The sequence below is a fragment of the Trachinotus anak genome, unplaced genomic scaffold, assembly GCF_046630095.1.
Source record: "Trachinotus anak isolate AG129_WGS33_773 ecotype Australia unplaced genomic scaffold, CSIRO_AGI_Tana_v1 ptg000002l, whole genome shotgun sequence".
Lineage (NCBI taxonomy): Eukaryota > Metazoa > Chordata > Actinopteri > Carangiformes > Carangidae > Trachinotus > Trachinotus anak.
This window is the reverse complement of record NW_027273853.1, coordinates 2,574,561-2,588,754: the sequence shown is the minus strand read 5'-3', so window position 1 is coordinate 2,588,754 and position 14,194 is coordinate 2,574,561. Positions and strand designations below refer to the sequence as shown.

Here is a 14,194-nt window from a genome sequence, read left to right as displayed (position 1 = left end):
GTTATCTACTTCCCCAGTGGAGGGTCAGTAAGGTCAATGGGTCAGTATTTTCCAGTGGGAGCACCACCCGGGCTTATGTGGATATTAACTATCACTGCTGGCTGTGTTAAAGTCAGTCCTGGGACAGCTTATTCATCATCTATTGTGTTTTCATGAGCTGTGCGTCCTCCTTCTGTCACCATGGCTAAGTCAAGGCTTCCAGAAAAAGAAAAGGCGGGGGAGACCTCAGTGGAAACACTCAGTGCACGCCAAGACAACCTGCTGGGGTGATTGCTCTGGCCTCTTCTTTGACATTTCGTGGCATGACAGCCAGTTGTTGTGAGTCTATCAGGCATGTATTTCCTGCCTGGTGCTCGTGCTGCTCCCCTCCCTGGGCTGTCTAATTATTTAGCAAAGGAATGATAATTTACCTCATGACTTATTTCACAAACAGCGAAGGAGAGAGACAGCAGGAGAGAGGGACAGAGAGGGAGTGAAGAGGAAATCCAAACAGCCTCTCAGCTACATTCCTTCACTGCCCACCTTGACACTTTCCCTGGTAATGGCCTCAGTGAGAAATTACAGGAATATTTGCTGTATGTGCTGCAGGTCTACTGTTTACCCAGGGAACACAGCAGCTTGTATTTGTCCCCGTCTGTGAACTCACTGCATCTGTGTAAATATTCATGAACCATCTCAGAGCAGTGGTTATGATCTGCCTTGTGTTATGTTGCAAATGAGATCATAAGCAGCCATGATGACAAATCCAAAAACATTTGTCCTTAAATGTCAATTTAGCACAAACAGCACTGCGGCCAGGATTTTATAAATATTGAGGACGGGAGGCCCACTCACCTAAAGGTGTTCAGACTGAACACAAAACTAATGTTAAAGGTGATGTATAATAAGACGGTGCAGAGACAGGAGTGAACATGTATATAGGTAAAGTTTCACTGTGTGTGGCACAAACTGAGGCAAAGCATCAGTACAGAATGAAAATGTTTCCCACCTCATAAACATGAGGAATAACGAGAGGACATATGTAATTGTTGCTAGCTAGCAACAGCTCATGTCTGTACAGACTGTAGAACTGTTCAGTTTAAACAGACCCTGAGAAATTTCTATCTTTTCATTTAAAAAGCTTGTGAAGTTTCAACAAATTAAAAATGTTCTCTATTATAATGTTATTTATTGTGGACAGCAGCAACCAGACCAACCTGACGGTCACATTTTACTATTCCAATATACTTTCTGTAAACCTCCCTTCATGACGGTCTATTAATAATTCAGTATAAATTATACTTTCTTCAACTTAAAGCTGCATTCATTGATAGTTCTGGCCACCAGAGGGCAACAGGACCTGTTTATTTGAGGGGGTGGGCTACGGAGGCTCCTGGGGCAGAGGTGACTGACCTTTTGCATGACAGGTTAGCAAACAGTACCAGACCTTGGTTGTCATGGTTACAGTAATAAATACACAGACTGTACCAAGAGTGACATACCTACCTTCATCACCATGGTTACCGTAATAACGTCCATGGCTTGGTTAGGTTTAGGAAAAGTTGGTGATTTGGGTTAAAATAAGTACGAGGACAATCTTTGTTGTCATGGTTACAATAATAACAACATGGTTAACTTTGTGGAACGGTCATGGATAATAGAAACAACATATAGAATAGAAACAATATCTATTTATGATAGAAACAACATAAACTGCTACTTTCACATGGGAATCGAACACCGCTCTCCTGTGTCATATTCATCCATCCACCCCAACCTCCTCCTGACGTGGACTTTGTCGCTCTATAAACTATTCCCTTTACTTCTGTCTTAATTACTACAACCACTAGACGTTGCCTCATAACAAAACTTAACTATGACTCATAGTAACCTGCTGCACAGACGACCAATGGGGGCGCTTTTTACAGGACAGTCTCTATAGGCTGCTTCCCAGTTTGAGAAAGACGCCTTCCTTCCTGAATGTGGAGGCCTTGCAGCGCAGTGCAATGAGCTACAAATGATTTTGAATAAAAGTCAGAAGTGCTCAGAGCAGAGTTGGTGACACTACATGAGCAATGCCTTTCACTTTCCACAGAAACATTTGATTCGTGCTAACATGCTCACAGTGACAATGCTAATATTTTAGTATTGAGCAGCTTGGTGTATTATGTTTACACCAAGCTGGTGGAGACATCTGTAGTTGCAGGTGCTGGTGTTCAGAGACTGGGAACCTTGAATGTCTGTGCCAACTGGTTGAGGACATGTTGACAGTTCAAGGAATAAGGGAAACCTCTGACCTGCTTGTGATGCCAGAGGAAAAACTGGTGTTCACCCTCTGAGAGCCATGGATATCTATAACACATTTCATAGCAATCAATCTGACAGTTAAACCAAAATGTCAACCTGATTATATCTTATTTTAGCCTGCTGGTTACAGATCGTAAACTTCTCCTCCTCCTCCGAAACGCCCTCATATTCCCAGAAACAATAATGAGCACCTGTGTCTACAGTGGTAGTAACGGTATATTCCTTAGGCTATTTCATTCTTGAATAGTAAACCTTTTGTAAGATTTTTGTTTTATATGCAATATTTTTGCCATTTTGTGTATTTATATGATGGTTCATTCATATGCTGTGTTGAATGTTGTCAAATGAAACACTGCATCAGAGAGTGAGATTTTATTTCCACAAGATAGATATACAAAACAAAAGTGCTGCAAAGTCTGCTGAACGTTCAGTATAAATAAACCCACCCTGTGTTAAAATGGACAGAAAACTGAAAAGATTATCAGGAGGGTGAAGCTGCTCTGTCGTAGGTGGAGGTCTGGCTTCAGTCTGCTTGCCCCTTCACTCATGTCTACACTGGATGTGCAAAGAGGGAGGCATCAAAACCAGTCAAAGCACTTAACAGGCAACTCAGTATATAGCTATGACCTCAGAAAACAAAAGGAGAAGGAAGCAGTCTTTTCTTAACTCAAACACATTCTGGTGCCTTTGTACATTTTATTCTTCTGTCTTTAAATCTGCCCTGCTCTTGATGCCACCACATCTCCTGCATTTATGGACTTTCAAGCAAATGTGTGGTTTAAAGGGCAAATTAGGAAGATCAGCTGATTCTTGTCAAATTAAAAAAAAGATCCAGCATGTGCATCCCTGCTCTGAGATGACGTCTTCTCCTGAAACAGTCCAGGATGAAACTGAGACAGGTGGACATGATCGAGTTATTCTGAGACAGAGACACTTCTAAAAATATCTGAATGAGGTTTCAATGTTGCTGGGGGAGATTTTCAACACCTCAAATCAAACACCCAGAACCAAAAAGAGATCTGGCAACTTCATGCTACAGAGTTAAAGACATATCTCTAATTACTACTGTCCTTCAGGCACTGATGGGGGAAGCGCCTATGCAAGCACCTGCATCCCAAATAAGGCGTTCGAAGCAAAAAGTCTGAAAACAGGCATGAGAAATAATCACCAACGGATCTGAATAATAACAGAAAATCCATATGACATGAAGAAACCAAAGTTGTGAAGACTGTCCTGTGTTTATACAATGTTTATAACGGTGTCAGGAAGCGGTTGATACTTGGACAAATTCAAGGAGGGAAGGAGACGATGTCTGTTAGTGTTACCAACATGTCACAATTTTAAACTAAAACTTCACTTTAAACTTGATTTAAACAGTAAAACACCTTTTAATTGGCATGTCTTCTTCCTCCATTTGTCCATTTAAACCATTTCTGACAAACAGATCCCAAAACACTTAAAAACAACATGTACACAAATCTTTGACTCACCCTTCACCTTATGACAGGGACACCTCCGTTATAATTACTATACCTGCTCATTAAAACTCTAACTTTTCATCATTGTACATTATACAGTTTGTAAAATGTTTTTCTTTTTGTATAAAGCATAAATCCAGAGTGTGTGATGTGGGAAATGGAGAGCGCAGACACAGGAGGAGGTGGTGGAGAAAAAGGGATAAAAAAAATGAAGGAAAAAGGGAAAAGTGGAAGGTAAGATGAGATCCAATGGGGAATTAGAGGGGACAATAGAAATGGGAGTAGAGATGGATCGAAACGGGAAGGTGAACCAGAGAGAGAGACTCAAACCTCCTCAGGTGGTATTTCTAGCCGCTGTGTCTGTGTATTTATAGAACAGGGGAGTGGTAATCAATAGCCTCATTAAGTCCTCCCGGTAGGAACGGTTCAACTGAAACACACACACAGCTCCTGTTGCCGTCATTAAGCACGTCTGCCTCCACGCAGCTGTGCGCCCCGTCACCACTGCTGGAGGAGCCCTCAGTTCCGCAGAGCAGCCAAACTGGAAGGAGCGAAAAATATGGGAGAGATTCATTGATGGGAGCATTTGTGAAATGAGATAAAAGCCTTAAAGGTGCAGTGCACTGAATTAAATTTGTATATATATAAATATATATATAAATAAATATTTTTTTATTTTGTATAAGAAACACAACAAAAAAATCCACTTAAAAACAGAGCAGACAATAAAAAGTTATTTTAAGTAGCTGGGAGATGACTTCAAAATTAGAGCTTCACAGTGATCTTCAAACTGCTTGTTTTGCCCAAAAGACAGCTGAAAACAATAACACATTAAACATATTAACATAACATATCCTCGTATCTCTATTGTTATTCAAAAGTTTCTTTTTTTGTCAAAATGACAAACTGCTGTTCATGTCAAAAACCACAGTTCATTCGACCCTTATCTCTACAATGCAGTATCTTCACTCTGTCTTTGCACTTCTCCTTTTCAGCTGAACACAGTTTATCTTTCCTGTTCACTCATGACTTTGCAACCACATCAGTAGTTCTGTGTGTGTGGATATTAGCATGCAGTGCAATCTGATTTCCTGTTCTCACGCCCGAACTGAAAAACATGTGCGATTTGTTAGCCTGCTGCTAGAGCATGAGAAGAGTTTTACCAGGTGAAGAGTGGGAAGACTTAGTGTCACACATGTTGTTTCTGACCTCTACCTCAGCAGTTATGGGATGGCACATATTGTCTTGTGTCATATACAGACACTGGTCCTTACCGTCGAGACAGCTGGTCCTCCTTGTCTTGGCTCCGTGTGCTTTCTCCGCCCAGTGAGGTGGCTCCTGCTGGCAGCTGGTTGAGCTGGTCCATCACCTCCAGGCCACTCTCCTCCGCTATCTGGTGAATCAGGTCATCCACCTGCTCCTGAGGTGTGGTCAGTGTCATTGCTGAGCTCATGGAGTCCTCCATCACCTGGTGTAAGACAGAGAGGGATGAATCAAGGGAGTTAGAGAAAAAAGAAAAGTGATTTTCATGTGATTCAGACATGACTTGTGAAGTCCTCCTCGATGCCACAATAGAATTTCTAACCATGCAGCATTTTGAAAGTGCCCTTAACACTTGACCAGAACACTGCATGAAAATACTGTCCATGTACTACAGGAACAAATACACATAGTCTGCAGCCACTCACTGAGGTGTGGACGTCAAGGTTCTGTACTTGACTTTCAAATTTATCCATGACCGCAGAGACCTTCTGGAGGTCCATGGAGTTCAGAGCTTTGTCCAGGGCCTTGGTCACCTGGCCCATGTTTTTGGTCACCTGAAGGAAAAATAATGAGATCAATGTATAATATATTCATCTCATTCTGGGAAAACAAAAAATCTCATATTCAAAAAAATCAGGAATAATGTGATGAGGTCGCATGAGAAAAGCCACTTTATAAACCTGCACTTTGAATGTGTAGCACAAGTATATAATCTAAGGCAACGTGTGTTAATGAGACTTACTGCCTTCATGGTGACAGCAGTCTGGACTTTAGAGGCCACCGCGTCCACTCGTGACGCCATACGCAGCCAATTGAGACCTTCATTCTTTTTCCGGATGGCGTTCTCTGCATAAACTCTGGCACATTCCACGTTTTTTTGTTGCAAAGCCTGGTGACAGAGAAAAAGCCACTGCAAAAGCTGCATCCGCAATTCCCCATTTAGTATTATCTTCTGTGTGCATGTACACACGTGTACATGTCAGACTGACACACACAAACACCAGTTCTGTGACATATTTTCATCTTTTTAAATGACTTCATCAAAGGCACTTAACATGTCAGTGTTGTAGACTGTGCTGCCTGATGACATGAGGCCAGTCATCTTGTTTGTTTTAATTCATGTCTGATGTTTTTATTGGTTACTTTTGCTGCCTTTCTTTTCTAGGAATTTAACTGTGTGGAAATGAACATCTGGAAAAGTGCAGCTCATATGAAGCTGCTAATAATAACAATAATCCATTCAACAGTAATAAAAACAAACTGCAGAAACAGGTCCACATTGAAATGCATGTGACCTATTAAACTGGATATGAGGAATAAAACCTATCATGACTCTGCGGCCAGTGGCTTTGTCATGGCTCCATTGAATAGAATAGTAAGGTTTTGCAGCTTCTGTGCTCAATTCCACTGAAGTAAGGTAAAAATATATAGGACAGAAATGAACAATAAATAAGATAAAAAGGCAATAACATAGGGTGAAGAACAGTATTAGCAGTGTCCAGTTGTAAATGGTGCAGACAGCTCACATGTGCAATGCAGCAACAATACAGGAGCAACCATGCCATGTGGGTGGATGTTTTAAGCCCTGAGCACTGAGGATATTGATTACCATATAGTGCAGTATGAGTATGTATGTGAAGTCAGTAGTGATCAGTCAGGCAGTTTAACGGGGATACTTGATGGACTGATTCAGAGCAGCTATGGCTCTGGGAAAGATGCTGTTCCTCAGTCTGGGGGTGCGGGTGTTGATGCCTTTATAACGCCTGCCAGATGGAGGAAGTTCAAACAGACGATGATATGGGTGTGTGAAGTCCTTACAGATGCTGGCAGCTTTCTGGGGCAGTGTGAGCTGTAAATATCCCCCATGGCTGGGAGCTGTATCCCAATGATCTTCTGTGAGCTGGAGACGACCTGCTGAAGAGTTTTCCCATCAGCTGCTGATGGGATGCCACAGAGATGCAGTATGTTGGGATGCTCTCTGTGGAGCAGTGGTAGAAGGTCACCAGCTGCTGTTGGGGCAGACCAGCTTTCTTCAGTGTCTTCAGGAAAACCAGCTGTTGCAGGGCTGTGTTTTTTTTAACCAGTGCAGTGGTGTCAGTGGACCAGATGAGGTCCTCAGAGATGGGAATGCCCAGAAACCTGAAGCTGGACACTCTCTCCACTCTGTCTCCATTGATGAAGACTGGAGCTTACTCATCCTTACGTGACCCTCTGAAGTTGATGATTAGCTCCTTGGTCTTTGCTGAATTCAGAGACAGGTTGTTCTCTGAACACCAGCTCACCATGTTCCCGCACCTCTGTGTGCTGAGTCACCGTTGTTGGAGATTAGCCCAATCACCATTGTGTCAAATGCAAATTTTATGATGGTGTTTGTGGTGAAAGCAGGAACACAGTCACGTGAGAGGAGGGAGCAGACAATGGGGCTTAGTACACTTGTAGTGTGCCAGTACTCAGAGGACAGGTCCGGCCCAGTCTCACCACATGAGGATGCTATGACAGGAAATTCAGGATCCAGTTACATGATGATGAGTCGAGGCCTAATCAAAGGCCTAGTCAAAGTATTCAAAGCAGAGCTGTAGCTTATGAATAGAATCGTCAGGTATGTGCTATAAGCAAACTGGTGCGAGTGCACAGAAGCAGGGATGGTGGCCTTGATGCGAGAGAGGACCAGGCTTTGAAAACACTGCATTGTTGTTGATGTGAGCAACAGGATGATAGTTGCTCAGATTTCTGACGTTTCTTTTCTTTGGCATTGGCTCTATGATAACTGACTCAAGGCCAGACCACTTCCTGAGATAGAGACAGGTTAAAAATTCTGTAAATACCTAAGCTAGCTGTCTGGCACAGTGCTGAAGTACCCGTCCTGGAACATCAGTACATTGTGTGTGTTCAGTGTGAGAACCTGTGGCTGGGATTGCTGCGTTTGCCACCTTATTGCCACTTTCAAAGCGAGTGTGAGATCACTGTGGGAGCAGACAGGGTCACTCTTGTAGTCAGTGGTAGTCCTGGTACTTTGCCACATGCTCCTAGTGTCAGTGCTGTCGAAGTGGTTATCTACACCACCTGACCCTTTCCATGCAGCTGTTGATGTAGAAAAGCACAGTGGCTGTGTATTCCTCCAAGTGCACCACTGTGCTGGATATAGTATCTGGATATCTCTTCTGTAATCTCTCAACCAAACATTCATTTAAAAATGGAGCTGCACAATAATCATCTAAAAACAATTAGCCATTACGGAAAAAGTGACACATCAATTTCACAATACCATGAAGGCACAATAACTTCAATGCTTAGGTTGTATCGCCCCCTGCTGACTGACGTGTGCCACTCTCGCACTCTCCCATTTGACCAGTAGGGTGTGCATAAATAATCTACTGATTACAGAGTTCCAATTATGGAGCCCCAAGACTGACAAAAGGCAGTAAAACCAACTGAATACATCAATAAATATTACTGTTAGTTACATGTCTACAAATAAATAAAAATCTTCATGTTTTTATATTACATAAATTATCATATAACAAAATATGTTAAGATGTTTTTCATTTAACAGTTTGCACCAGTTTTATCAACTGACTGGAAACACAAGAAAAAGTAAAAATCTTTATAGTCGTTTTTACACTCCATTGTAATCATTTAACTAACTGTATTATCTATTTGTGTAAATAGTTCTATTTATTAATTTTTGTATTTAGTTGTATTATTAAGTTGTATTTTTACTTGTCTGTATTACTGTCAGTTTTCAGGCTCTGTCTCTTTTTTCCAGACTAAATAAGTCAGGAAAAAAATGAGAGACAGGCACAACACCAAACAGTCACACCCAAGCATTTTCACCACCCTCTCCAGGCAAAATGCAAACTGCAGAAAACAAAAAAGATAACAGAGAGATGCCAAGTAATTGAGAGGTAGATGATACCAATCTGTAGGCTTTACATTGTTCACTTGTGCTAAACAGAGCACTTACTGAAACAGAAAATTGCTGGTAGTCTAACTGCTGGTTGAACTTGCTTGAACTTGCTGACAATTCACCTTTTCCCTCTGCTCATTTTCTTTTTTTTTAAATCCACATTTCTCCCTCATTGTTATAATTGCACTTACTGTGAATTGGCCTTTTTGGTAAGATATTGTTTTGGCATTTTGCCATTATAGAGAGTAGAGATGCTGATGGAAAATGATGAAGGGAGAGAGAGAGTCTACATGGAACAAAGACAGAATAGAGCTTTGCCATCACAGTATATTGTAACACACCAGTGGCTTGGCCTTAGGCTTGGGCCAGTCTGCTTACCTTCTTGACCTTGGCCTGCTCCTTTTCAGACTCCTTCTCCGCCTTCTTGGCCAGTCTCTCAAGTTGCTTGGAAGTAAACTGGAAGCCCAAAAGAGAAGGATGTATATAACATTAATAAATAATTCACTTTTACAAGCTATATTATCTGATACGGACAAAATCTTTTCACAGATACATACCTTAAGCTGGAAGAGAGTTTCTGTGGAGCAACAGTGAGAGACAGAGTTAGGAGTATGGAGTGCATATAATGTAATCTGTCAATGAACTGTCTGTTACATAGCAATACATCAACTCTACAGTGTCTGGTGAAACTGGTTTTTCATCCTCAGTTATCCAGTGGAAACGTTAAAATGCTATTTACTTCAAAATTATGACTTTATATTCCTGAAAAAGTCATTTAAAATGTCACTAAAACCATCATCAATGGTGGCAATAACTACACTGTGGAAAAAATGATTTCATATCCTTCAGTTAAAAGTCTTCGTGTTTTTGAACAAGTGCAAATCTAAGTTAGTGTCAAGATGTGTCTACGTTTGTCGAGGCTACACCTAACGACATTCCTAACATAACTGTCATGTGCTAAGAAAAGATTCAGTGGTAGCCAGCGTTGAGACAAAATGTTAAATGTCCTCGAAGGTCAAATTAATTGACGGTTTGGCAACGAATGAACTTAAAATATGAACATGTTTGACAGCTAATCTAGCTAACCACCCACCTAAGCTAACAAGCTAGTGTTAGCTATATGTCTTTAGATTGATGGTATAGCTAAAAACAAAAAACAGACGCAAAGTCTATAAAGATAACCCTCAGCTGTTAAAACACGACATACCATCCATGTCAAGACGAATCTGATTTCAGGTGATGAGGGGAAAATTAATTTTGAGCTCCTCAACAGGCGAGTCTGTATTTGTTTTGATTTATCCGTGTACCTGACACCGCACTTCCTGGTCTAAGAATAGTCACATGACCAGAAATAATATTCTTCTTCGTCTCTTGTTCATTTATGGAATCCCGCTCAGGTGCAATGCCGCCATCTACTGTCATCCAAAATCACGAATTATTGATCTAGGTAAGAAACTATTAAACGTTTCAAAACCAGCAATTAGACTCCAAACATGCAAGACGTTGTCGTTAGTGATTATTTTTTCATTTTTTTCTCGTAATATATATTAATTATATTAATAACGTTCTTGTTTCACCTGTAAGCAAGGTTCACTTTTGGTCTTTTGATAAATGTTCAAGTGATTCACACAGCGTATTTTCTCTGACATAGGCGGGAAGAAAACAAACGATACTATGAAACAAACAAAATATTTTCTTTTGAAAGTGGCCCCAGGTTACAGGAAGGTGCGTTCACTCAGTTCAGTCAGTGCAAGGGCCAGGGACCTGAAGCCTGTCAGTAAAGGCCCGTCTCAGGCAGCATCACAGAGCCGGTCACAGATGTCTTTATTGAAGTTGTTCAGTGGAGGAGAAAAGGTGAGAAAGAAGCCCTCCCAGCAAGAGGAGATGGAGACACTTTCTGAGAGAGAGCAGCTGCTGATGGAAAAGAAAGAACATTTGAAGAAAAAGATTCAGCAGGAACTTATGTTTGCCAAGAAGAACAGTAGAAAAAACAGAAGAGGTGAGATGTTTTGTAGGAAGGTTGTGTTATTCGTTAGTAAACACGAAAACATACAAGCTGCCAAGTGAGGTGGTGGTGGGTGTCTGCCTAGCTAAGCTAACCTTAGCTAGTACGTGAGCTAGCAGTTGCTATAGTAATTGACTTATTATTATGCGGACCCTTTTAGGCAAGCCCAGACTTATCAGTAATTAATATTAGTAATTAAAATTAGTAATCTGTCAGTTACAAGTAAATTAAAATGGATTGGTGACATCTGTGAAACATTGTCTGTCAGTGTAGGCTGCATACAAAGAGGTGAATTTAATAAATATATAAATACAGAACCTGTATAAGTTTAAGATGACTTAAAATTGCCATAAAGTCGAGTGTGGAAATGGAAAATGTTGGTAAATTATTATCTCTCTGTATTTTCCCCACATGGATTATGTAAGCAGAACTTTGTTAACCAGGACTTAGTTTAGTTTAATAAAGTTTAATCCTAGTCTGTTTTTATATTGTTGTTGTTGTGTTTAACAGTTATATTATGGGAGATAGTTTTATGTTGTTTTTAACTAATTTGTTTAATTTGTCATCATTTATTTTCTGTATTTTGGCAAGTAGTGCTGGTTGATTCAAATGGGACTACTGCAATTTCCATATTTGTTTTTACAAATGAATACATCTAACTTTTGAGCTTTTGAAATCAAGACATTGAGAGATACAGTATTAAAGGCAAAGATAGGACAGTCTATATAGTGTTGCGAAATGTCTGACAGTCCATATTGTCTTTAAGTGTAAATCATCATATCACCCAGCCCTTACATTAATTACTGCATCCCATACACGTGCCAGTTGCAGAGTCCTAGTATTGTCCATGATGGCTAATTACAGTAACAAATACAGCTGCCCACGAGATAACATTGCTGTGAGATCACTGTGACGCTGCTGTTTTGGTTGGAAATCCCCATGATTCTGTTTCTGTCTTCACTTTGTTGAGTCAGGCACACTCCTGTTCATATACTGTAACTCACCTGCTCTCCTCCCAGTGGCTCTACAGGCGCTGAGAAGAAAGAAGTGGTACGAGAAACATCTTAAGTACATTGACTGTGCTGTTAAGGCCATGAGGTCCACCGATGAACACATGTAAGGGTAAAGACATCAGCACAGGAGGCCCCATTAATGCCACATGAATAGCTAAAAGGGTTTGAAGAATAAAGCAGGATGTCAAACAAAATGTCAGCAATTACAAATAACATTTTGGATTTAAGTCATATTGCTGCATTTTGATGCTGAGTAAATATGTGGATGTCATCTATTTACATGATGCCATGTTTGTGTATACACTATCCTAATATAGTTGAACTGAGACAGGAACTCTCTGCTAGTGGTTTCAGAGATATTGTCAACAAGGTCAACGACCTGATCAGAGACATTACAGAGGAGCAGGATGTGACTCGAGATATGTCAGACACCCTCCACACATCTGTGACCTTTGGGGTGGAATTTGATGAGGTACAGTGAAACTAACACCTTTAAGGGATTTTATTTTAATTTGCCTCTTGTAATGTCATACATAGACTTTGTTTATTTACACTCAATAGACTGTTTAATATTTGATTTTATAATTTTTTTTAAATATTTGAATATGATTCTGCATGTCAATTTCAAAAAAAGTTCTCAGTATTGTAAGTTTGATTCTAGCCTGTACTGTCAGCTTAGGATGATACAGTGTCACAGCAAGAAATCCTGGTAAACAGACTCACAGAAGTATGTGTGGTGATGCCACTAAGATCTACAGTATGATGCCAGTTGGTGTGTGTGTGTGTGTGTGTGTGTGTGTGTGTGTGTGTGTGTGTGTGTGTGTGTGTGTGTGTGTGTGTGTGTGTGTTCCTGTCAGGATGCGCTACTGGCAGAGCTGGAGAGGCTGGAGAAGAATCTGGATGAGAGCGTCTTTGAGAAGGACAGTGTGGAGGAGAGAGTCCTGTGTCCCGAGGTGTTGCCCACTGCATCACTTTCCCATCTTGGTAAGAATCTAAAGAGCAGGTGCAGACACCAGTAGATTAGTGTAGTTAATAAAGCAGAAGGCTGTCACATAGTGGATCCTGGGTCGAATCAATATGAAGCCTGCTGCAGCAGATGATAATACCACTAATGTGGCAGTGGACAGCTTCACGTTAACTAAGAATATGATACAAAACAAGGTGCATTTGGCTGCAGCATATGCCAATTCATGCAAACTGCTCACAGTTTTTTTCTCCCTCAAAGCCCAGACAGAAGAAGATGAGGTTGAGCATGATTTAGAGTATCTGCGGCGCTGGGCTAATGAAGCCTCATAAACACACCAATAGCTACAACGCACTGACTTTTTAAAGAGAAGAGGAAAGTGCAGGGTGGAATAAACAGACAGCAATGATACATTATCGTTCATGAGTGTTTCATTTTTGCATGGACATCTGATTGCCTCTATCTACAGTGAAAAAAAGAGCATGTCAGTTAATGTAATGCAGTGTATTTCATGAATTCTCAAATATTCATCTGTACTCTGTACTTGTTGTTTCACCTGCTCATGCCTGAGTCGATAGCTAACTCAGTACACTAGTGTTTAGTGTAAAAACCTTTGTTATATACATTTTTTGATGTGGCTGAGAGGTTCTCTTGATGTTTTGTGAAGCACAGTGTTGACCTTCATCCTGTTTATTAGAGTTTATGTTTCAAATTTTTTAATGTTACAAAAATAAACCATTATATAACACCTTACCAACAAGAGACAGTGATTTATACACACAGGATTCAATTAGTTAATACACAAAATGATTATTTTAAAGTAGGGCTCGTAGCACAAAGTGCTTGTACTCAATAGCAAAACTTTCTGACATGCTCAGATCATTTTAGGACATAACATACACCATATTTGTCTAAACGAGCCTTTACTCTTAAACAATCTGATACTTACTATGCCCCTTATAATTTGCAGTTATAATGCTTATATTGTGTGCTGATATGTTATTGCAGAGACCTTTTTGCCTTGTCTTTGGGAAAATGTGTTTTTGCTCAAATGTGGCATGCAGCTTCACTCAAAACTCAAGTCAGGTCTTAAAATAGTTGGTAATTTGATCACCTTATTTTAGCATATTTAAGGAAATTACACACTCAGGTAAAATTATAATAATAAAAATGCTCATAACTCTATGATTGACCTGAACAAAATAAGTATATTTCTAGGGTATTTATGTATGTATATAATTATGAAACCACTTCAAATGAAAACCACATCGTTACTCA

The 14,194-nt window shown here is 40.3% G+C and overlaps 2 protein-coding genes across 2 annotated transcripts; one reads left to right on the top strand and one right to left on the bottom strand.

The window, feature by feature from the left end:
- Positions 1 to 2,643: 2,643 nt before the first annotated feature.
- On the bottom strand, positions 2,644 to 10,278 carry chmp1a (charged multivesicular body protein 1A). The gene is made up of 7 exons (XM_071489936.1): positions 10,142 to 10,278; positions 9,492 to 9,511; positions 9,313 to 9,390; positions 5,770 to 5,916; positions 5,453 to 5,581; positions 5,039 to 5,232; positions 2,644 to 4,305 (listed from the first exon to the last, which is right to left on the bottom strand). Exons 1-7 carry the CDS (start codon positions 10,146 to 10,148, stop codon positions 4,284 to 4,286), a joined length of 597 nt encoding a protein of 198 aa, XP_071346037.1. The 5' UTR covers positions 10,149 to 10,278; the 3' UTR covers positions 2,644 to 4,283.
- LOC139628326 (charged multivesicular body protein 4b-like) lies at positions 10,208 to 13,330 on the top strand. Its single transcript, XM_071489923.1, has 6 exons — positions 10,208 to 10,381; positions 10,640 to 10,933; positions 11,959 to 12,055; positions 12,307 to 12,424; positions 12,810 to 12,936; positions 13,178 to 13,330. Exons 1-6 carry the CDS (start codon positions 10,276 to 10,278, stop codon positions 13,246 to 13,248), a joined length of 813 nt encoding a protein of 270 aa, XP_071346024.1. The 5' UTR covers positions 10,208 to 10,275; the 3' UTR covers positions 13,249 to 13,330.
- The last annotated feature ends 864 nt before the right edge of the window (positions 13,331 to 14,194 follow it).